This window comes from Rhineura floridana, chromosome 1 (genome assembly GCF_030035675.1).
Source record: "Rhineura floridana isolate rRhiFlo1 chromosome 1, rRhiFlo1.hap2, whole genome shotgun sequence".
NCBI lineage: Eukaryota > Metazoa > Chordata > Lepidosauria > Squamata > Rhineuridae > Rhineura > Rhineura floridana.
Genome location: NC_084480.1, coordinates 319,644,390 through 319,669,851, shown reverse-complemented (window position 1 = coordinate 319,669,851; position 25,462 = coordinate 319,644,390). Strand labels below are relative to the sequence as shown.

General features: G+C 46.9%; 1 protein-coding gene and 1 pseudogene across 1 annotated transcript in view; both read right to left on the bottom strand.

Annotated features, from left to right (window-relative positions):
• The window catches only part of ZC3H3 (zinc finger CCCH-type containing 3), a 339,858-nt gene that overhangs the window by 93,928 nt on the left and 220,468 nt on the right, over positions 1 to 25,462 (bottom strand). Inside the window, exon 6 of the mRNA XM_061607107.1 lies at positions 341 to 425. Within this exon, the coding sequence (XP_061463091.1) occupies positions 341 to 425 (85 nt within the window). The remainder of the gene's footprint in view (positions 1 to 340; positions 426 to 25,462) is intronic.
• On the bottom strand, positions 19,401 to 19,509 carry LOC133375854 (5S ribosomal RNA; annotated as a pseudogene).

The window sequence follows — 25,462 nt, the reverse complement described above, 5'->3', positions numbered from 1 at the left end:
CAGGGGGCAGGAAACTGCAGCTGCTCAACGCACACGACATATACTAAACATTGTGCAGCCTTCCCTCGCCCTGCCCGATCTATTTGGATTGCAAATTTTTAGGGGGAGGGGCAAAAACAAAGTACCCTCCCACAATCCACCCCTTGTGACTGGGGCGACCAATTGGAGGAAGGCACTTCATAACAGCCCCACCTGCCTCTCTCTTGGCTATTGTGCAACCTCGTGAAAGAGGGCAGAAGAGCGATAAGCAAAAAGATCCCACGAGGTCAAGGACAACAGGACACATGCCCCATTGGCTTCTGGGAGAAGTGCAGTCTCTCTCAAGGGAACCGATACAGACCTTGCGATGTAGCGGCTCGTGGTCGACCTGCTTGGGCAACCGGACGGTGAATAGCCAGGGGTGCTGTATGCAGAATCCAGCCTCGCTGTTCCAGAACAGGAAGAGAAACAAAGACAATGCTAATTAGAGCTCATTCAGAGATGGAATTTGCAAGTTCAACCTCCTGTTGATGAAGACATAGGGAGGCATTGTGCCAAAGTCCCTACAGAGTACAGAAGCTCTTCTTCAGCTGCCTGGGGTGTTGCCAGGGCCTCACGAGCAGCAAGAAACTGTCACACACCTGGCTGGGGATCAGGATAAATAAGGCCAGTTACCCAAGACAGCACTGCAGAAATACACGGTCTCCCAGCAATACGCTGCTCCCATGCCCTAGCATTTGGCAAAGACCCACCTGTAGGACAATGACTGAAGAACCAAGATGGTTTGTTTAGTCTGGAATGTACATTTATTTACTCATGGCATTCTGCCTTCAGCTAACAGCCTCGAGGGTTGGCAGGTAAAGGGCACCAGAACTAGGCTCTTGCTGGGAGGAAGGGCAGGATATAAATCAAACAGCTGGATATTAGGCAGGCGCCATCTCTGCTGTCTTTTCGGCGCCTTTTGAAGACTTTTTCAACAAGCCTTTTAGGCTGAGACCTATCACAGTCTGCGTCTGTGTTAGAATTGCTTAATATGTTTTTTAATAATGTTTTTAACCCTTTTTTTAAATTGTTTTTTTTAAATGTTTTTAATGTTGTTTTGTTTTAATGTACTTTAAGATCTGTTTTTATGATGTTTTAAAGTGTTTTTAGTGCTTTGTTTGCCACCCTGGGCTCTTGCTGGGAGGAAGGGTGGGATACAAAATAAATAAATAAATAAACGTTGCAAAGGAAAAACAGGCCAGCTCTAGGAAATATGCCTACTGTGTCTACGGTGGACACTTGGGCATCACTAAGAAAAAAAAAGAGAGGGCACAGAGTTGCTTGAAATTTGCACAAGCTGATTTATATATCTAGATGCAAATTTAGAAATAAAGACTATAACTTATGTAGAAATACAATCCATTTCACCACAGTTAAGGAATCAGACTGCGGCCAGGTGACACGTGTGCCTGCTTACTCTGCCGTCCAGGTGCTCCCTGTTCATGGGCAACTTAAAGTCTCCTCCTGGTCTCCCTTTTTAGGCTCTTTTAACTTGATATTAGACAGCCCTTCAAACAAAAAGGTTTCCCCTGTAAAGTAGGACAAAGGGCCACTCTAGTTATATCTGCATGCCACCCCCACCAGCAATGACCTCATAGCATCAGATGTTGGGAGTCCTCTTCAGCTTGGAGCTGGCTGGTGGCAAACAGCTTGAATCCTGCCCTGACAGTCTCTGGACACCACTTGCTGGCTGGGGCTGATGGGAGTTGTAGTCCAAAACGTCTGCAAGGCTGTTCTAAGTGATGCTGTCTGATATCCATTAATTGGTGGCTTCAGGGATTGAAGTCAGAAGCCTTCTGCACAAAGCACTTCTACTGCCACTGAGCTAAGACCTCTCCCCAAAGGTTTAAGAGAGACGGTCGCTGTGCGACTACACACTTCACTGCACAGGAAATTTGGGTCCATTTGTCAAGCGAGATGCAAGATAAGGCATGCTCTAAGAGCTGCACCGAGAGGCCTTATGCTAGAGTTATTTCCAGGAAAGAGTTTTAAGCTTCTGCTAGTAGTACTTATTTGCATGTCAACTTCCCCACCTGGCATGGTGGGGAGTTCCTCCTCCAGGGAGGGCTGGAGCCCTGCACCATCAGCGGAGGCGTGCGCCTGAGCATAGCAGGTGGGGAACAGCGTCACTCAGTTGCTCACATGCCAACCCAAGTGTGTTCCGGAGTGAGTGAGTGGAATTTGATAGCGTGTCAACGAGCACTCTCTTCACCCGGGCTGTCATGCGGCCCGCTGGTGACGGCACAGCCCCATCTGTTCCATGTGCAAATAAAACGCTGGCGCAGTTGCGTTATTCTGGGAGCAGGAGGCGCGAGGGCCATCTATCAGAGGCATCCAGCCACGGGGCAAAAAAACTCCAAAAGCAGTCAGTCACTGCAAAACATCTGGGTGGCTCCTCTCGGACTGGGACCATTTGCTAAAGACTAGATGGAGCGCCATTATATCTAGGTGGGGACACTCGATGCTCCCCTCTTGTGCTTCTTTGTTTGGAACATGGCTAATCGTTTTCTCCCACCCCCGGATTTCTGCCAAGATGGTCGCACTGTGGGGATTTTGGCAACAGCAGCCAGGCACCTTTAACAAGTATTTTCCAGTTGTTAAAAATGCTCATAAACTAGCCTGCTCTTACTTCTGGGGAAATTAAGAGGAGCCACAAGAATGGCACATGGATAAGTACATGTCCGATGCCCCCTCTTCCACATCCTCTACATTTCAAGCTTAATCCAGGCTTCCCTGCATAGTCTCCCAGCAGCCACAGGTCACATGCCTGCACTTCCTCTGGCACCTCAGCATGAAAGGCCTCGCTCAGGTTGGCGTGTGAACTGCCTCCCTGGAAAAAGGAAAGGGCCAGAAGGGTCACTGGGTGGTGGGAACATTTTGGCATCCTGCATGTGCGAAACAGACACCGCAGGCCACTCATCCTCTCTTCCTCCTACTGTCACCAACCACTGAATGTGCATGCTGGGACTCCCCTCCAGTCTCAACGCTAGGTGCAGACTATGGAGTCATGATCCAGGGTTGGTCCTTGTTTCTTGGTGAGGGAAATGCTTCTTTTTGAAAATGAGAACCTGTCCAATTAAAAGAAGACCCAAACTGTGATCTAGGCTGAGGCGGCAGCACTCCAGTTGCTGGATTCTGGGAGAAGACAGAACACAACCACTGCATCATATCCGGCTTTGGAGGCTTCCCATGGCAGCTGACGGGTCTCTCTCTTGGTTGGAGAGGAAGTGCTGCCTAGGTGGATCCTTGGTCTGATCCAGCAGGACTGCCCTTAAGGTCTCAGGACTTTTGAATATTTCATGTGAGTCTCAGGTGCAGCAGGGGAAAGTCCAGCTGGTTCTGGGAGAGGATGACTTCACCTTTCCCTTTTCCACATGCTGTGTTCTTGAGTAAAACCCTCAACCCACCCACTCCCTTGAAAATACTATTTTCCCTGCAAGGCAAAACATACCAGCATCATGTGGGTATCTATATTTTCCCTTGTGGGGAAAACTGACTGGCAGGTACATGTGGATTGCGTGTGTGTGTGTGTGTTGATTTACACCATGGAAAGGGCCCAGGAAGAAAGTTAAGAAACTTGTCCCAAGACACCACTTCCTGATACCCAAAGCTAAGCAGAGGATTCTAAGCAGGCAAAACAAAGCCTGCGAGGGGAGAGCCTAATCATGGATCTGCAGACTCATGTCTGGTTTGACCTTTATCCATCTGGAAGGATTCTGACAGGTGGCTACTTCCCATCACCCTGCCTCTTCAAATGTACTCCAGACTCCCTCCTCCCATGTAGGCAAGTCATGAGGACTAGGAGCATGCTTCCCCTTTTTATTCTTAGACTGAAGCAGAGTCTGAAGCTAAGCTCCCTGGTTCGCAGAAGCCTTCCAGACTCCTGCCTTTCGTCCTAAACAATGCCATTGTGCAAAGTGAATAAAATCCACCACGAGCTCAAGGATTAAAACTCTGCTCCATCATATGCCCACAAATGCCTTTTCAGCTATTGCATCTCGAGAGAAAGAGAACTAGTCATTCCTTCCTCCTGACAGTCGGGCTTAGAGAAATGAACAGCCAGAATTTTTAACTAATGAAATAGAAACTGATAGATCAATAGCTGGAAGCCAAACAGCTTCATAGCTGGGCTTTCATTTTATAAAAATGACCTGATTTATTTACCTCTGCTGCAAGTGCTCGCAGAGCTGCTCTCAAACTACTTAAGGAACCCTCTAACTGGCTGTGGGACTGCCTTGGGGGAGTTGCCGCAAGGACTTCTCCCAGGCAAGCCTCACCAAAACAAATGGCGTTTGGCCCAGGGTCCTTTCTAGCACTTCCATGAGCCCCATTCAGTTCAACGGGGTCTACATTAAGGATGTTGCCAATCAAGCCTTTTGCCACAGTGTAATTATTTTAACATGGCCTGAAAGGAGGTGTTAAAGTGCAATCTAATTGCCTTCCCTACCCTAAGACCTGAAAGGATACCTGAAAGACCATCCTATCCCTTATATACCCGGTCGATCACTGTGCTCTGCAGGTGAGGGCCTCCTGCAGATACCATCTTATCAGAAGGTCCATTCTGCACACGAAACGGACCTTTAGTGTGGCGGCACCTACCCTGTGGAATTCCCTATTTATTAGACAAACGCCATCTCTGGTATCTTTTCAGCACCTATTGAAGACCTTCCTCTTCCAACAAGTCTTTTAAGTAGAGACCTTATCCCAGTCTGTGTCTGTGTTGGAATTGCTTTTTAATATGCTTTTAAACCTTTTTTTAAAAAAACAATTATGTTTTTTAATCTTTTTTTAAGGTCTTCAAAGCTTTTTAAAAATGTTTTTAAAGTTGTTTTGTTTTAATGTATTTTAAAGTCTGTTTTTATGATGTTTTAAAGTGTTTTTAGTGCTTTTGTGTGCCGCCCTGGACTCCTGCTGGGAGGAAGGGCGGGATATAAATCAAATAATAAATAAATAAATAAAGACAGAAAATTTCCTGTCAGTCTCTCTTCTGTCTTTCTGAGGGCAGAGAAAAGGAGAGTGAAAGGCAGTCACACTAGCTCAGCTAGGCGTACCATGCAGGTGGAAAATGTACATGGAGTTATACACGCAAGCAAGACCTGCGACTATGATTCCCCTTAGAGCCGGGGGGGCACCTAAAGAACTGGTGATGTGCTGTCTGGGAAGTAGAGCGTGAGCACTTGTTTCAGTTCCTCCTGCCCATTTCCTCCTTCCCTAGCTAACTGGCAGGATCCGCAAAAGGCCCACAAGACCACCTCTGTGAGCCCATGACTGCCAGGTCCAACTCTGAACACAGACATCAAAGCGTGGCTCACATAGAGATGTGAAGGCTGAGATAAAAACCCAAAAAATGGGGGGAGGGAGAGAACAGTTTTTCTTCAAATGTTCTATTTTTTTCCTGGGCCTTCACATCTCTAGGCTCACACACTTACCAACCAGCACAGACATCGTTATTCTGTCCTCAACAAGACTGTTTCCTGACTAACTTTTCCTTGTGCAAAAGTCACAAAATAGCAGCTTTTCTTTATACCCAAAGCAATGCTTTTATATCCAGGCTCTAAGCTCACAGGGAAAATCGACTGCAACAGTGGCACCTCCTGACAGGGTGACGTAATGAGAGGTAAGGCAGAGTCATGTCCAGTAAGGTCAGATCACAGCCGGGATGGCAGAGTCACATCAAAGGGAAAGTTCAGGGCGGCTACAGCAGGGCCTGGCTTAGGCAAGGCAGAGTTTGTCAGGACCTCAGACAGAGCGCTGTTCTCGCCCATTGATGGGGAGCTATAGATGCCACTTGGTGCACAGGCAGTCCTAGGAGTCAGCCTCCCAAATCCGAATAGTCTGGTAAAGCAACATCCCCTGACCTAGAAGGACTCCGAGTGGGGGGGGATGGCAACTTGTTGGAGGGTGCCTCTTCCCCGTCTGTGTTCTTCCCTGAGCTTGAGGATGGGTCAAGGTCAAGGAACATGACAAAAGCCAAGTGGGATATTAATCCAGAGGCAGCTGATGTGATGCCCTCCAGATCAGCCAGCACAGCCAATAGCCAGAAATTATGGGAGTTGTGGTCCAACACATTTGGAGGGCACCATATTGGCTACCCCTGCCCTAATCCATCTTCTGAAGAGAACCATAATTGTCCTTCACAATTCTTCAAATCTGCACATTATCTACCTTTGTATAATTTGGTCTCCTGCTGCCAATTGCAAGGTGGGGGTATTATATAATGTCAAGTTGCTGCTGAGCCCCACTCGGGCATCGGTTAAGAGATTTTACCAGGCATCTGCCACACACATTCAAAAGGCAACCTTTATGTCCCAAAGGGCTAGAAACTTGCTTTTAATAATAAATAAAACAAATGTCATGCCTAGTATACTGAATTCTTGAAAACAAACACGTGACCCCCTTTCTTATAGCACAGCTGATCCTATCACATCAGAACAGACTGCAACAAGCCTACAGAGAATGACCGTCCCCCCCGGTCCTCAAAGGGATCACAATCAAATGTAGGAAGGGGAAAGAGAATTGAAAATATGCTGGTATTAAAAGCAAACAGGTCTAATAACTTCTATTCTTCTCATTATTGTTATGTATAAATAGGGTAAATATTATTTTATCCTTATTACATATCCAACAATTTTCCTCTGAACAGTATGCTGCCTTTACTCAAGATTGCTAAACTCTTGTTTTTTAATTGTTTTGCTGCTGGCTATTACTATTTTTTTGTATTTTGTTGTTTTTATTGTATGTCATTATTCTTGCAAACCATTGTATAAAGAGGTTTTTTTAAAAACAGAATACCTCCCACTAACCACATCTCAGATAAACTCCCTTCCACCAAAGCTACCAGAGCTGGACTCCCATCTTCCCCACCCTGAAATTATTTACATGACCCTGAAGGTGGCATTGCCCCTCATCGCCCGACAGCTCTTTCCTGCAGGATGCAAAGGTCTCAGAAGGAGGTGGCAGACCCCCTCGCCCATAAGCTTTATTTGTGTTGCAATGAAACACAGTGACCTGGAGGGGGTCAAGGGTCAAGAGGAGCATGTTGAAGTTGGAAAACTAGGCTGCCTCTGACACCCAGTGGCTGAGAAGGCAATTTATGTTCCATGATCATCTTCAAAACAAGCACTTCCCCGCACCCCATTACACAAAAAAAGTCAAATGTTCAGGGAGCCAAAACACACAAGGCAGGCCTTAGCAGGCGGGGGGGGGGGAGCAGGTAAGCCTGGCTGAGCAGACTTCCCTGGAAGAGACCGAAATGCCTCAACGGCTGCACAAAACCCCATGAATTCAATCCAAAGACCGAAAGGAAAGTAGTTAGGCTTGAAGAGGATCTGCTATTAATCATCGCCATAATCATGCATTTAATGAACACGACAGTTCCCGCTCCCTCTGGAGGGACATGAAGGTTCTCACAGCAACCGCTTTGCAACGTACTCGCCAGAGGACGCCAAGAGCTGGCAGAGCGGGATGCAGATGATGCATCAACACGCCACACGTGGCACCCTTTCTGCAGGAGTCTTTCAAGATGACAAGGTGCTGCTATACATATCGGGCTTATATATATAAACGTAATTCTGATTAACCAAACAGAGCTTTTTATTATATTAACAAAACGTTTCAGCTTCCGCCTTCATCAGCTGCTAACATACAAATGCTGTTGCGAAGGTGGCAGTTATAGAGCTTTGAGGATGGAATGCTCAGAGGGGCTTCATTTGCAGAAGCTAAGTGGTGGTGGTACTGTCCTCCAGGTTCAGGCCATGTGGTGCCAATGTGTCCAGAGAGTAAATCCAAAAGTTCTCCCTTTTGGTCAATGCTGCTGGATCTGCTGGCATCTCTATCGCTGTAATGGAAAAGTCCAACAGGCTGTGACCCTCGATGTTAAAATGCTTTACAACTGGTTGCTCCACTTTTTTGGTCAAAATTGCCGACTTGTGGTTCCTGAAGCGCATGCGTAGGTCAGTTGTGGTCTTTCCTACGTATTGGATATGACATCCTGGTCTTTTGCACTCAATGATGTAAACTATATTGCAGGACCTGCAGGTGATGTCCTGCCTGTCCTAGTGCTTGTAAAAGTGGCTGTCTCCCTGAGGTACACACAGGTGATACAGCGTTTGGAGTGACAAGGATGAGACCCTGGATTGGTGATAGGTGGCTTAAGCACAGCTTTCACCAACAGTCTGTGCAAATTAGGAGGTTGGCGAAATGCGATAACAGGAGGCCTGCTGATGGCTCTGGTAAGATGTTCAGAGATTGCCAGCAATGGGTAGCTCTCCTTGATTGCTCGGTGATAGTTAGGAGATGCTGGATGGAAATCTACCACAAATGGAATCCGTTACTCTCTGCTCTTTGACACCTCAGTATGATGGAGGAGGTTTTCTCTGGACAGCATGGAGGCTCGGTGGATGTTGCAATTCATAATATGTGGAGAATATCCTCTTCGAAGAAGGTGTTCTTTAAGTTCACTGATCCTTCTCTGGTATTTATCTTCAGTGTTGCAGATAAGTTTGATTCTCAGAGCTAAGCTATACACAATGTTCTTCTTTATATGCCTAGGATGGCAGGATTTCCAGTTTAAATCGGTGTGGGCATCAGTGGGTTTGCTGTAGAGATCAGTGGCTATTTTGTTGTTTTCAATGGTAAGAAGGACATCCAGAAAAGGGATGTGTGGATTGACATTTGTACTATTAAATGTAAACTTAATAGAGGGATGGATAGAGTTGATGTAATTTTTAAATTGTTCCAAACTCTCTTTACCATTTGTCCAGACCATAAAGATGTCGTCAATGTATTGCCACCATATAAGTGGTTTGTTGATGGCCTTTTTGAGGATCTCCTGTTCCAGTTTACCCATAAAGAGATTCGCAAATGATGGAGCCATGCGAGTCCCCATAGCTGTGCCTTGTAGTTGCAGGTCGTGTTCTCCATTGAATGTAAAGTTGTTACAAGTCAGGACTAGCGTTGCTAAAGTTGTGAGAACCTCTGTTGGAGGATTGTTCATATCTCTGGTGTTAAGGAACTCATTTAAAGCCTGAATCCCATCGTTATGTGGTATATTGGTGTAAAGAGATGTGACATCTAAAGTAGCTAGTATAGTATTGTTGTGGAATTGATACGGCTTGTTTAAAGACTCAGTTTTAAGCAAGAAGTCCTTGGTGTCTTTGATATACGATGGGAGGTTTCGCACCATGTTTTGTAAATGTAAGTCAATGTACAGAGAAATCCTTTCAGTAGCTGTGTTGTTACCTGAGACAATCGGGCGACCAGGATTGTTGGCTTTGTGGATTTTAGGCAGCATGTAAAACCTTCCAGGGGTGGGATTTGGATTAACAAGGAGATCAGCAGTTTCCTCTTTAAGAAGTTTCCTTCTTGTAAGGTTCTGTATAGATGTAATGATACAAGTATTGAGATCTGTGGTGATGTCTTTGTCAAGAAATCTATATGTTGTTTCATCCTTTAGTTGTCTTTGACCTTCTGCTATATAGTCTGTAGTGTTAAGTACCACAACAGCACCACCCTTATCTGCAGGTTTGATGACAATATCCCTTCTCATCTGAAGGTTCCTTAGGGCTATTCTTTCTTCTTTTGAAAGGTTGTAATGAGTAGGAGTTGGTGTGTGGTTGTTGATGACTCTGTTTATTGATAAGAGAAAGGTTTCTAGGACTGGATTCCTGTTAATGTTCGGTGTCCAAGTTTTAGGTGGCAGAAACTGTAGCAGAGGATCTCTATTGTAGAGGTCTGTGTTGTTCTTAGAGTCATCATAAAAAAATTCAGCCAATCTACATCTCCTTTCAAATACTTTGATGTCACATTTCATCTGTGCTATATTGTGCTCTCTAGGTGTTGGGCAAAAGTTGAGGCCTTTGGATAGAAGCCTAATCTCATTAGGTGACATTTTGCCTGCAGTGAGATCTATTATTGTTGTGGAGTCATTTCTGTAAGTTATTTTATATATATATATAAAATCAGGGCCAGGAAGAGGAATCAGATCCAATGACACTCGGGCAGACTTGCAGAAGGCATGCAGAGCCTAGGAACAGACCTGCCCACAGGCTTAGGAACCTAGGAGGCTGCTTTATATAGAGTCAAGCCATTGGTCCATCTAGCTTAGTACTGTCTACGCTGACTGGCAGAGGTTCTCCAGGGTTTCAGACATGAGCACCCATCAGCAGTTCATCGTTTCCTCACATGGAGCCTCAACTGGGTCCTGACAGCTCATGGGACTGCCATTTGAGCCATTAACCACAAGTAAGCTGAGGTTCCTCAGACTTAAGACAGCATTCTTGGTGGCCATCATGTCCACCATATATATATATATATATATATATCCCACTTTTTCTCCAAGGAGCTTAAAGTGGCATACATGGTTCTCCCCCTCCTAATTTAATCCCCACAACAACCCTGTGAGATAAGTTAGGCTGAGAGGCAGTGACTGGCCCAAGGTCACCCAGTGTGCTCCATGGCTAAATGAGGATTTGAACCCTGGTCTCCCAGGTCCTAGTCCAACAGGGCCAGGTTCTCGTTTTGATTGCCCCAGAGTGCAGGATACGGAATAATGGGCTGAAGTGACAGGAAGCCTGATTTCGGCCGAACACCAAGAAAACATTTCTAACTGTTAGGGCGGTGTGACAATGGAACCAATTACTAGGGAGGAGGTGGGCTCTCCGACACTGGAGGCCTTCAAGAGGCAGCTGGACAGCCACCTGTCAGGGATGCTTTAATTTGGATTCCTGCATTGAGCAGGGGGTGGACTTGATGGCCTTATAAGCCCCTTCCAACTCTATGATTCTATTTCCTCTAGAATAGATACCCCTTGGAGTTTTCCAAGCAGCCAAGACCGAAATTCTTAGCCATCTTAGAAGCTGGACAACCATTAGGCATTCTGCAATATTTGTTTTATTTAGTTATTTATTTATTATACTTGTATACCGCCCCATAGCCGAAGCTCTCTGGGCAGTTTACAGTAACTAAAAACATATACAATTTAAAAATACATCTTTTAAAAAACCAATTTAAAACAATATAAAACACCTGCTAAAATGCCTGGGAGAAGAGGAAAGTCTTGACCTGGCGCCGAAAAGATAACAGTGTTGGCACCAGGCGCACCTCCTCAGAAACATCATTCCATAATTTGGGGGCCACCACTGAGAAGGCCCTCTCCCTTGTTGCCATCCTCCGAGCTTCCCTTGGAATGCCATAGATTGTCTCCTGGCATTCCAAGTGGTGGAAGCAGTCCCATTCAGGGGGCAGAAGTACGGGGTATACTCCATTTTCTTTCTAGTTCCAGAAGTGAATGGGGATAACTGGTCATCCTCAACCTCAGGTGGTTGAACAGGAACATGGTGTACGAGCAGTTCAAAAGGGAGACTAAGATCCATTTTGGAGGCTAACACACGGGACAACTGGATGGAGTCCACAGACCTATCGGAGGCCTATCTCCATATTCCAATCAATAGGAAACATCTTTGTTTCTACCACGGGTGCAAGCATTATCAATATAGGGCCCTTCCATTCAGCCTGACCTCCAACCCCAGGGACTTCACCAAGGACCTTGTGGCCCTGCTAGCACATCTAAGGACTCTGGGGGTGCAGGTGCACCTGTACCTTGATGACATCCTGGCCCAGGCACCACCCAAAGAACAGTGCAGGTGGGACATGGAAGCCACTCTCTTATGCCTGCAGTGGCATGGTTTTGTTGTGAATCTCAAGAAGACTGCCCTGGAGCCTACACAAACATTACACACCTGGGAGTGCTGATAAACTCACTGCAGTTTCGAATGTCCCTTACTGAGGAGCAGGTGAAGAACGTTCAACCTTGGTGAGGAAGGTAGTGACCTCAGAATCAGAGCTGATGACTTGCCAAGCTTCAGGGCATTCTGGTCTCCTGCCAGGAATTAGTGGACTGGGCTCGCCTTCATACATGCAAGCTCTTGCAATTACTACTCCCACTTCAAGATCAGATCATGAAGTCCTGCAACCTCAGCATCCTGATCCCACAGCAGCTGCAGAGAGACCTGAAGTGATGGCTGCCTCCACATCAGTTGGTGGAGGGGGTGAGTTTGGAGACACTGGTCAGAAGGGTGATCACTTCAGATGCGAGCATTTACAGATGGGGAGTGCACCTGGATTCCCACATGACGCAAGGAGCGTGGACTGCCAGGGAACCATGGGATGCATCAATTGCCTGGAAACTGCAAGCAGTGAGGTTGCCATTGCTGAGATTTGCACCTCATATGAGGTCCTGGCAAAAACAGGTAACTTGCCTGCCAAAGCATATTTGAATCATTAAGGGCCATGAAATTGAGGGCACTGATGCAAGAAGCGCATCACCTGTTCAGCTGGGCGGAGTCCCATCTACGATCCCTCAGAGTGGAACATGTGGCGGGTGAGCTGAATGTAATGGTGGATTGGTTAAGCAGGACAACCATGTCAGAAGCAGAGTGGCAGCTACACTTCCAGATTTTCCAACAGATATCCAACTTATTTGGCCTCACAATCCTAGACCTGTTTGTAACACAGCACAGATCTCAGGTGGCCAATTTCTTATCATGACGTCAGAATGTCGGCAGGCAGAGAGTAGATGTCCTGATGGCACACAGGCCATGTGGCCCTTTTTATGCCTTTCCGCCATTCAACCTTCTCTTGCAAACAACCAGGTGGGTTTGTCTGTTTAGAGTGGAGGTGATACTGAATGCTCCACACTGGCCAAGAAGGCCGTGGTTTCCAGAGCTTTTATATCTCTCCAGGGCAAGCCCTGGTGTCTACCTCTTCAGGAGGACCTGTTGATTCAGAGACCCCATTGCTCACCTACAGTTGTAAACCGCCCAGAGAGCTTCGGCAATGGGGCGGTATACAAATGCAATAAATTAATAAATAAATAAATATAGCCAGAGCCCTTCTGACTGACTGCATGGAGGAGACATTTCTGTCCTCCTGTAAGGCCTCTACAAACAAGGCATATAGTTCCACATGGAAAGTGTTACAGAGTTGGTGTCAGGTCTTATAGTGTCTGATGAAGGTGTGCAGGGAGGCCCAAGTGGTCGCCCTACAAATGCCCACAATCAGCAAGTCACTCTTACACACCGCCAAAGAAGCTGCTCCTCTAATCGAATGTGCCATAATACCTGGTGGCCTGCACAGGTCAGCACTAAACCTGCTCTGCACTATTTCCATTAATTGGACCTAAACTCTTCTGCGGCTGGTATTCCACAAATGTAGAGGCCGACCTCAGCAGAAAATGTCTGCAGGAGGATGCGCAGTATGAATCCTAGGAACGGTCCTAGAACTCTTGCAGACAATAGATTTCTCTTTCTTTTAAACATGGATGTTGCTCTACCCTGAAGGTATTTCACAAGGAAGTTCAAATGTGATGTCAGAGTTACAGAACTTGCATTACACAGCATGCATCACACACTGAGATGGGACTGAAAAGCCCATTGCCTGAGCCAACTATTACGATGTGCCACCGTGGAAGCCGCCATGGAATGCACCACAAATTGTAATGAATCCATGGACGCATCCGCTGACAAAGTTGAAGCATTCACCATCTTTTTTAAACCATCTTTAACAAACTTAGCCACATCTTCCCTTGTCCCCATTTCTTCCGCCCACCTAAAAATTGCCCTTGAAAACACAGAAGAGGTAGCAGAAGCCCCGAGGGCCACAGCATTAGCTTCAAGACTCCTGCGAAGGGCACCTCTGACCATCTTATCACATGGGTCTTTGGGCTTCCCTCCCCTTCTGGGGGAATAACTGTAGAACTAGCAAGGGCTGCCAATGGGCGGGTCTACAGCGGGAAGATGTAAATGCACCATAATTCGTTCTGCAAAGACACAGTGCTTCTTAGCCCATTTAGGCGGCAGCTTGGATTTATTTGGAGATGCCCATTCTGCATCCCACATGCCATCAAAAGCCTGAGGAAAAGGGACTATGATGGGTTTAGTATCAGTGGAAGGAAAAGCCTTTTTAGCCCTTACCGATCCGGAGTGACTGGGAGCACAGACCCCCTCAGCCTCAGCGAACTGTAACACCCTACATCAGTGGTTCCCAACTTTATGATTATGGGACCCCCTTTGTAAACTCAAAAAAATTGTGACACCTCCATGCTAATTGTAATTTTAGTCTGTTAATTAAAAAAATGGTGTGCGGCAACATCACATCGCCAAATATCCCTTTCCATAAAAAGCTCCCTGCAGACAGGGAGGTGTTGCTTTCTTTTCTTAATGCAAAGGTCCAATGAAATTGGAATCCCCCTCCTTTCCCCCCAGTCTGAAGATGTATAGTCCTGTCTCCCAACACCAGTGGGTGACAGTGCTGGACTAAGATCCAGGTTTAAATCCCCTACCCAGCCATGAAGCCCACTGGGTGACCTTGGGCCAGACGCAGTCTCTCAGCCTGACGTTTCTCACAGGGTTGCTGTAAGGATAAAATGCGGAAGACCATGTGCACTACTTTGAGCAACTTGGAGGAAAGGTGGGATATAAATGCAATAATGATTAAATAAATAAATACATTTCAGCTGCAGTATGTGGACCCCAGCCTCAGCCAACCTGCTGAGCTTTTTAATAGTAGTAGTAGTAGTAGTAGTAGTAGTAGTAGTAGTAGTAGTAGTAGTAGTAATAATAATAATAATAATAATAATAATAATAATAATAATAATAATGAAGAAGAAGCAGTGATGTGATAGTGGTGGGGATGCTAGATTGTGAAGACAAAAGGGTGGATAGACCGGTCAGTGCTTTCACCTCTGCACCTGACTATCTTCCTTCTTTATGGCTTCCTAGCACTTTTGATTTTCAGTTTCGCCTTTTCCTGAGTCATCCTACATTCGTTGAGCCTCCTTCTCTAGTCTTTCTTATGTTTTCTACTGTGATTTTGTTCTTATGTTCAGTTCTGAAGTGGCAGAAATGGAGTGAACTCCTTCAGATGGTGTGTGGCAAAATCACATCTCCAAATGTCCCTTTCCATTAAAAGCTCCTGCAGACAGAAACCCAGAATCATGAATTGCACTGAAACTCCCTGTTGTGCTAATCTTCTATCTGCAGGGAGGTGTTGCTTTCTTTTTTTTAATGCAAGAGTCCAAACAAATTGGTATCCCCCTCCTCATACACACACACGCAGCTTGAAGATGTACACTCCTGTCTCCTAACTCCAGTGGGTGACAGTGTTGAGCTGCTAAGCTTTAAAGACAAACAAACACCACAACCAGCAGCAATGTGCTGGTGATGGGGACGTGAGATTGTGCACTGGAAACAGGGTGGATGGATTAAGTTGGGCGGTTAGTGATTTTAGGCCTTGGAATGATCATCAGAACTGATGACTTGGTTAGCATGCACTTGGGGAATGAGAGCGGAGCAGAAGACAGATCAGCGCATGCACACACGCGAACACACCTGCCCCTCCTGCAAGCACCTGCAGGCGTGTATGCATTTGGGCATGTGAGAGGGGGGAAGCCCTCAACTGCTGCAGCATCTTGGAGAGAGAGATTGGGAGGTAGAGTGTAGGTGGAAGAAAGAGGGGACACTGGCACACACACTTAGCCTCAGAGATGGGGGCGACCAAGTCCTGGGCTTCCTCACTGTTCCTTGGCTCCGTCTGGGCCAAAGGCGAGATCTGGGCGGCCTCGCAAATAAAAATAATTTTTAAAAGGAGGTGGCAGCGAAGCATGTGGGCAGGCTGCCTGGCAGGAAGGAAGGAAGGGGGAAAGCAGCTTTTCCTTGTAGCCTTTTTGCTTCACAAAAAGCCTCTTCTCTCATTCTGAGCAAGGGCATTGTTAGCAGCGGTAGTGCGAGGAGACAGGAGCTGGTGATAGTAATCCCCTCTTCTTCCTGGTAGCTCAATCGTCAGTCTACTTTGGCGTCTGCCATTTGTTTTATAGGCAGATGCCTGCCCTCGGTGTGCCTGAAAGATGCTCTGCCGCTTCAGGAAAAGTCCTCCCTCTTGTTTGGAGCAAGGGGGAGGTGTTGTCTGCAATGGCAGTGGGGAGCAGACAGCATTCGGGGAGAGAACACTTTTTTTAAAATAATAATAAATAATTCATTTCTTTACTACTCGGATTACTTCACGGCCCCTAGGTTGGGAACCACTGCCCTACGTGTCTTGATGAAAGACCTCTGGAGAGAAAAGCCTGGGTTGGGTCTGAACTGCTTCCAGCTCCTCCTCTGACTATTCATCTTCTTCTCTACCAGGCCCATGCGGTGAAGCATCGGACTCAGATAATGCCCCCTGCCCCACCGCAGGCTGCCTAGTTGGAAGCTCCCCATTCCTGAGTAGGGACGCTGCTCCTACTGGCCATAACAGGCAGGGTCTTCAACAGGTAGAGAAGAGTCACCCCGCCCTTCAGACCGGCCCTGCCTGCTGTCTGTGAAGGCTGGGTCTTTTCACTCCAGTTCAAATCCTTTTTGTGTTTTGGCTATTTCATCAATTTTTCTGTTTATTTCTCCTCTCCTTGTCTATTGCTCACTTTACTGCTGTTGGCTGTCTGTCTTTCAGACCTCTGGTTGACTGTCTGGTCCTACTTTGTTCTGTCCCTCTCTATAGTCCTCCCCTTGGCTTTTTATTCCTCCATTTACATATTTTCTTGCCTGCCTTTACTACCGCGGATTTGGGATGGGTGTTTGAGGGAATTCGAAACGTCCTCTCCCCCTGAACAGAACTCAGTTAGCACCGTGGTATACACCACGGTTGCGTACCTTGAGACAGGAGGTGAGACGACTAGAACGCCGGTGGTGGAAATCCCGCTCCGAAGGTGTCCGGACACAAGTTAGAGCAGCAGTAGCTGCCTACCAAGTGGCAATAAAGGCAGAAAAGAAGGCTTTCTTTACTGCCTCTATTGCGTCTGCAGAGTGCTGTCCCAGGAGGCTGTTCCAAGTGGTCCGAAGCCTGGTCGGTCCAGTTGCTCAGGAACCCTTGGAACAGTCAAAAGCCTCCTGTGACATTTTGGCAAAGCACTTCGCTGATAAAATTGAACGCTTATGGAGCTCGATCCCGTGCGCTGTGGATACGGTAAATAAACCAGAGTTGGCCAGTTGCATGCCGGTATGTTTGGATCGTTTTCAGCCTCTATCTTCTGAGGATGTGGACAAGGTGCTCTCGACTGTAAAGCCTACCACCTGTCTAACTGATCCTTGCCCATCATGGCTCCTTATGAGCTGCAGAGAGAAGTTGGGTGAGGGGATCAAGGCGGTGGTAAACGCATCCTTGAAGGAGGGTGTGATGCCATCAGCCTTCAAGGAGGCAATTGTAAGGCCCATCTTGAAGAAGCCCTCCTTGGATCCCCAAGTTTTCAATAACTTTCGCCCGATTTCGAATTTACGTTTCTTGGGCAAGGTCATTGAGCGAGTGGTGGCCAATCAGTTGTCGACACACTTGGATGAAACGGATTACTTGGATCCATACCAATCGGGCTTCAGGACTGGTCACGGAACTGAAACAGCCTTGGTCGCTCTGGTGGATGATATGAGGAGGGCATTAGATAGGGGAGAATTCACCTTTCTTGTCCTCCTCGATCTTTCAGCGGCTTTTGATACTGTTGACCACAGTATCCTTTTACATCGGCTGGAGGGACTGGGAATAGGAGGCACTGTATTACAGTGGTTCCATTCCTTTCTCTCTGATAGGCACCGACAGGTGGCATTGGGGGAGGAGGTTTCAGACCCTTGGCCTCTTAACTGTGGTGTGCCACAGGGTTCTATCCTCTCTCCCATGCTATTTAACATCTATATGAAGCCGCTGGGGGCAATCATTAGGAGATTTGGGCTGCAGTGTCACCAATATGCAGATGACACTCAGCTCTATCTCTCGTTTAAATCCTCAGCAGAGTTGGCTGTGGAGACCTTGTCCAAGTGCCTGGAGTCCGTGAGTGGATGGATGGGAAGGAATAGGCTGAAACTGAACCCCGACAAGACCGAGGTACTACTTGTGGGGGACAAGAGAAGGTTGGGGAATATTGACCTGAAGTTCAATGGGGTGAATCTACCCCTTAAGGACCAGGTCCGCAGCCTCGGGGTTGTGCTTGATTCCAAGCTGTCCATGGAGGCTCAGATTTCGGCAGTGAGCCGGGCAGCTTGGTATCAACTTCACCTTATACGTAGGCTGCAACCCTACCTTCCTGCTCATCAGCTCCCGCTGGTAGTACACGCCCTGGTCACCTCTCGATTAGATTACTGTAATGCGCTCTACGTGGGGTTACCCTTGAAAACGGTCCAGAAACTACAACTTATACAAAATGTGGCGGCTCGACTACTTACGAATAGTCGCCGCCGGGATCACATCACACCAGTGTTGTTCGATCTACACTGGCTCCCAGTTGTTTTCCAGGCCCAATTCAAGGTGTTGGTATTAACCTTTAAATCCCTATACGGTCTCGGCCCAGTTTATCTAAAGGAGCGCCTTCAACGCCACCAATTATGCCACCTGACAAGATCAGCCACGCAGGGCCTTCTCTCAGTCCCGCCAACTATATCAGCTAGGTTGGCGGGAACCAGAGAGAGAGCCTTCTCAGTGGCGGCCCCCACCCTCTGGAACTCTCTCCCACAAGATCTCCGGCTTGCCTCTTCCCTGAATATATTCCACAAGGCCTTAAAGACCTGGCTCTTTCAACAGGCTTTTGGGACTTTTGGGGAGGGTTGACTTTTTTTGATTGAAATGCCTCCTACCCTGCAATGTTTTTATCATTTTTATGTTATATTGTATTTTGTTGTATTGTATTTTATTGTACTTGCCTAGAGTGGCCATCGGCCAGATAGGCGACACATAAATTAAATTTATTATTATTATTATTATTAATTCCTGCCCAGCTGGGCATTTGGCTGCCGCTTAGGAACTCTTTAACTTTGGAGCTTTGGCAAGTCTCTACGCTACTCAGCTAGCATGGCCACCATTTTTAGATGGTCTGAGCCTTTGCCCAACAGCCCTATCTAGCAAATTAATTCATTATATTCCGTTGGTCTCAAGAGGTGGTCCTTCCATCATTTTGCCCAAACCCTGTTTCCCCTAAGGAAAAGTTACAGCAAACTCTAGAAGTCTGTAGGGCTCTTTGATAGAATCTCCTCCTTCTGGGAGTCGGAGGCCTTGTTTTATTTTGGAGGGATGTCACCAGGGCAGAAGATATCCTCTTCAACCATATCACGGTGGTTCAAGGAGGCAATAGTTCCACCTGAGGGTCTTGCAGCTCATTCCCCTTCGAGGTATGTCTACTTCAGCAGCCTTTACAGGCAGCTTTCCTATCCTATACATTGGCAAGGCGGCTACTTGAGCCTCACTGCACACATTCTCTTCAAGTAGATAACAACGTCTGGCAACCCTATGAATCTTTTTTGCATATATATCCATAGAGTTTTCATGGTAAGAGGTATTCAGAGGTGGTTCACCATTGCCTTCCTCTAAGCCTATTACACCCGGTATTCCCAGGCAGTCTCCCATCCAAGGACTAACCAGGCCTGACCCTGCTTAGCTTCCGAGATCGGGCGTGTTCAGGGTAGTATGGTTGTAGGCACACATTCTCTAAACACTACAAAATTGATTCCTGGGTGTCTGCAGATGCAGCGTTCAGGCAGAAGGTTCCGCAAAGGGTAGTTAATGCATGACCATCTGGTGTGGAATTTCAGCCTGGCAGCTGATGCTCTGTTATATCCCAAGTCTCAGGACTGCCCTCCAGGAACCTCTAGGGTAAAATGGAAATCCTTTCCATGAATTTCTAATCCCGGAGGGCAGTCCCCTCGTCTCTTCATTCCAGAGTTCTAGGTTTTACGTCTGGATTAATGGCTTCCGCCAGCATCGTACATGTGAGGAGTAGCTTGGGCCTCCTGGGGATTTCATGGCATACTCTTATCTGTTGCTCCTAACAAGCATCACTTCTTTCTTATGATAATTCATTTGTTCTTTGGTTGCCCCCATTTTTTGCACGTTCTACCGAATTTTGTCGAAGTGGTAGGCCAGTCGGACCAGGAGTTCCTGCTACATTGATGGAGTCTTGTGGGGTTGAGGGGTCTTCCTTGCTCTCCCATCTGGCCTGGAGAGTAGAATGGCCCCTCCCTCCAGGGTGATCAGAAGTAGACTCTACCTGAACAGCTAAAGGAAGGAGCTATCACAAATTGCCCTCCAGGAACCCCTGGGAATAGACATTCATGGAAAGAATTCCCATTTTATTCTCCTGCAGGCAGCTTGGGGATTATTGTTGCAAGGTTTACAACTGCAGAGAAACACACACATGTCTGGATAATACATTCTACGTTTGGAGAGTATTATTTCTAAAATGCACCTAATTGTATTTTATGCAATAAGATTTCTAAATTACCCACCTACAAATGGCACACTGGGCAGAATATCAATTTATAATTCCAGAACCCCTTGAAGGTATGTGAAGATAGACCACTCCACTTCCAACACATAGGCTAGCAGCTGTTTCTATTGGACACAAATCGAAAAATGATCTTTGCATTTTTACAATTTGCTCGTTTGATAACTGTTCCGTTTTCCTCCACTGTTGGGACTTCCTCATCTGCCCAAACAGCCTAGGCTGAGATTCAACTCCGTGTAGAACAAAGTTTGTTCCTTCGGATAGCGTGAAGTGCAGAGTCAGACTCTCCCTCCTACCAGCCCCAATTTCAATTACACGGATTGGGGCAACACACAAGCAGGTCTGCAGTCGGGGGGCACTCCTGCCCCCAGCAGTGCTGCTGGATTCATAGGTGGGGGTGCAACCTCAAGTGCAACCTCAATAAGAACACAAGAAGCTGACTTATGTGGAGTCGGATTCTTGGTCCATCTAGCTCAGTACTGTCCTATACCACCCGTCCCCAACCTGGTGCCCTACAAATGTTTTCGGATTACAGTTCCCATGAGCTCTGACCACTGGCCACACCGGCTGGGGTGGATGGCAGCTGCAGTTGAAAGCAACTGGAGGGTGTGGGGTTGGTAAGGCTGCTCTGTCCCATGTGGATGGGCTCTGCCACGCTGCTTGGCAAGCTCCCTTTGCCAGAATGGGTTGGGGGCCCTTCCCATTAAATCATCTGGTTGCTAGCAGCAGCAGCAGCAGCTGCCCTTTCCAGCAACTGCCAGAGGGACCTCTGCATCACACAGCAGCCTCCCTTGCCGCTCAGCGCAATTTGCTCTGGTAAAGGTATTCTTTTAACCATGAAGATTCCTTTAATAGGCCACATTAGCATCTTGCATCTGCCAAGGCAGCCTTACTGCACGCTGCTGCCGCCGCCGCAGCCCCCCTTCCGGCAACCCCAGTTTCCATTTCAGAGGCCCACAGAGTTAGTGCTGAACAAAACATTTGTTAAGCTGGCACCAAGGAAATTTATTTCTTTAATTATTATCCATTTAAGTAGGTCCAGCCATTTCTAGGCGATCAGCACTGGCTACTGCTTGGGGGGTCATTTATTGTAACTCATCCGACGGCTGGAGCGCCCCTTCTCCGCCAACAGAAAGGAAAGACTAAATGGGAGCTCCCATTTCAACAACAACACAATTTTCTGTTGTTTCCTTACTTTGCCGAAGGCCACTTTTAAAGGAGCAAGTGCATAATCCCTAGTTCTGTGTGTAAGCGCATATATATTTATATACTGGAGACCTATAGTCAAAGGTTTGGCTAGTAATTCTGAATGCACGGGTGCAATTCAGCCCTTCTCAACCTTTCCCCACCACCTCCCCACTGACAACACATAGTCTCCCTCTCCCTTCCCCCTTAGAAGTCACAGGCCCACAGCCAAGAGGGCTCCCTTTAGGAGCAGCTGAAGGGATTAAATGGCATCCAGCGGGTAGGACGTTTCCACTCTGTTTCCACAGCAGAGCAGCCTACCGCAAATTGCCTGACACTTTGCAGCCAGACTACAATTTGAAATCAGAAAGGCAACAACCCAGCCGGGCAGGCACAATTTAATCGCTCAGTTTTCTAGATTGTGGCCATAACCTTGTTGACTACAAAGGAACAAGGTTAGAACAGAGAGGTTGGGTTCTGCAACAAGCTACCAAAAGTCTCCTGGTTAATGCATTATATTACTCTGGGTGTTTGACACATTGGAAGAGTCTGCCTGAAGTAAAGGGCTGCTTTGTATACAAGAATTTCCAACAAAGGGATTGATCTCCATAGAAGCGGAAGGGTTATACTGTGATGTCTGAGGATGTCACAGGCTGGGTTTTCTGCTAGAAATATACAGAAACGTTCACAAATCAACACTCCCAAGCCACACACCCTTCACAGCCCACATTTGGTCACCCGGGGATTCGTCTCCATGGAAGAAACTGGAACGTACAAAGCAGCTCCTCAAAATGGCACTGCTGCCCTTAGCTCAGTGGCAGAACATCTGCCTTGTGTGCAGATGGTTGCAGGTTCAGTCCCTGGCATCTCCAGATAGGATAGCTGGGAGAGACTCCTGCTTGGAGCCCTGGAGAGCCACTGCCAGTCATTGTAGACCATACTGAGCTAGATGGACCAATGCCCTAACTCAGTATAAGGCAGCTGCCTGGGTTCCTCTGCTACTGTTGGTGCTCCCTGCCCAGAAGGACACTTTAAACCAGTTTGTTCTCTCTTCCATGAATTAGCTATCTTTCTGTCCAATAAAGGGGTGCACAGAACTCCCAAGATTTGCTCTCACATCAACTGAAGGAGCCAAACCACTGATAGTTATTGAGCTAGTTTTGCATTGTCAGAGCTTTGCAGGAGGACAGGAGGAGAAGTCCCTAATCAGAATCCATTTCTGCGCACAGCCTGTTTGCATTGCACAATTTAACATGATTCATACATTGTGAACGGTTATGAGAAGACATCTGCCGAAGGCCATCAGCTGGTCCTGTATTGGAAGTCAGATGGCCACAGAGGAAGCCCTAGCCATTGGTGTAATGCCAGCCATGACTCAGCAGCCTGCACAGGTCAGCACTAAACCGGCTCTGCTCTATTTCCATTAATTGGACTTAAACTCTTCTGGGGCCAGCGTTCTACAAACGTAGAGGCCAACCTCAGCAGAAAATGTCTGCAGGAGGATGCACAGTATGAATCCTAGGAACGGTCCTAGAGCTCTTGCAGGCAATAGATTTCTCTTTCTTTTAAACATGGATGTTGCTCTACCCTGAAGGTATTTCACAAGGAAGTTCAAATGTGATGTCAGAGTTACAGAACTTGCATTACACAGCATGCATCACACACTGAGATGGGACTGAAAAGCAAATTATCACCAGGAAAAGAGTTCTGTAACCTGGGCAGCGGGCACATGTTGAAGGTGTAAGAGGGGAAATGAAGGTGAAATAATGCAGCCTTTCACCAACCTCCAGATGTTTTGGACTACAACTCACATCAGCCCCAACCAGCCCGGCCATATAATGCTAGAGGTGGTGGTGGGGTGTCTATTCTGGCTGGGGCTGGTGGAAGTTGTACCCCAAAACATCTGGATGGCACCACGCTGGCAAAGGCTAGTACACCGCAGGTGTGTGGAATAATTTGGTCCTCCAGATGATGCTGAACTACATCTCCCATCAGCCCCAGGAAGCATGGCCAATGGCGTGGGTGATGGGAGTTGTAGTTCAGCAGCATCTGGAGAGCGAAAGATTCCCCACACCTGGCATAGTGCAAAGTGGGCAACCAGTGCAGACACCTTATCCGTTGTGCAACATCCCTCTTTCTTCCTTGTACTATAAGTACTTAGCACTTATGCAGCTCTTTTAGGGCGTTCAAAGCACGTTGCATACATTTTGTTGCAATCCTTACGATAATCTTAAATATCAGACAGGTGCCATCTCTGTTATCTTTATGGCGCCTACTGAAGACCTTGCTCTTTCAACAAGGTCAGGAACATTCCCAGCCCTACCTGGAGATGCCATCAGGGATTGAAACGGGGTCCCTCTGCATGCAACGCAGATGCTCTGTCACTAAGCTGCAGCCCGTCCCCTAAATGAGACAAGCTGTTTCATCAGATACATGAAACCCAATAACAGATCTGAAGACATTAACCCAAGCATGGGCTGTTTGCGCAGCCCCTGAAGCAACAAAAGGAAGAGGTAGGGTGCAGGTGCATTCAGCACTTTGGGCTGCTAGAAAATATAGAAAAGGCATTCCTGTGACATTCAGCCCTTCTAAAATTAGTTGGTCAATAACCAGCTGAGTGCACACTTTCTTCCAACTCTTTTTCATCCTTTCTGGCTGCAGTGAAGGCCTCTGACGGTTTGGCTCCCGTTCTTTGGACTGTGCACAGAGTTTCCCAGGGCCACCGTGGGAGTCATGTTTATCAGTACATACAACACTGTGGAGCTCTCTGGCACCGCACAACGGAGGATCTTGTAGAGATTAAAAGCATCCTGGCATGTTCAACACAGCAACAAGTGAGTCCCATGCAAGCGTCTTTGGATCACTGCCATGCAACATCCGAAGCCCCCCTTTCAGGCCGGGCTAAGTTTATTTCAAGTGGTTTTGGGCTCTGCTGCAAATTTCCCTTGCATCGATAATCAATGGTAATGTTTAAATATCTGCATAGACCATTATCAGGCTGGGGACTGGATGTTCTAAGAGATGCATAGGAGAAGAGAATTCATCCTTATAAAATTCCTAGAGTTGTTTTTGTGTGGCAGTCCCTTCCCTCTTTTTAAATTGCTTTTTAAAAAATGTGTTTTTAAATTTCTATATTTGTTTTTAATGTTTTAACTGTAAACTGCCCAGAGAGCTTCGGCTATGGGGCAGTATACAAATGTAATAAATAAATGACTTGTGCTTTCTACATTCACACAATGAAATCACTACCCACCATCATGCACACTTAGCCACACACGAGGAAAGGAGGCAGAGGATATAATCCAGAACTACTTGGTCACATACAAAGATACCATTGTCTTCAGATGAGTCTTCCCCAACATGGTGCCCTCTGCATGTTTTGGACAACTCCTGTCAGCCCCAGCCAGCACTGTGTTATAGTCCAAAATGTCTGGAGGACACCATGTTTGTTTGTTTATTAAAATGTTTCTAGGCCACACTTTTCATAGAGTACATCAAGGTGGCTTAGAACATACAAAGGCATAAAAAAATTAAAAACAGTAAAAATGTCATTAAAAACAATAACTAAAGCATCAGTAATACTTATATTGGCGGTGGTGGTGGTGAAACCATGTTAAAAAGCCAGTCTAAAAAGTTCTTTTTCCAAGAGACACCTGAAAGAGGGAAGGGATGGTTCCTGCCGAACCTCTATTGGCAGGGAGTTCCGCAGGGCAGGGCTTGCCACCCTAAAGGACTGGTCCCTGTTGGAGGCCAACCGAACCTCAGGGGCCATGTGGGGAACCACCAAAAGTGCCCCATCAGAAGATCCCAGCGATCAAGATGGGACATAGGGAGTCAGGCAGTCCTAAAGGTACTTTGGGCCCAAGTTGTTTAGGGCGTTGTAAATTAACACAAGTTCCTTGAACCTGGCCCTGTAGGGTAAGGTTGGGGGAGACTGCTTCAGATCAACTATCTCTGGGTTCC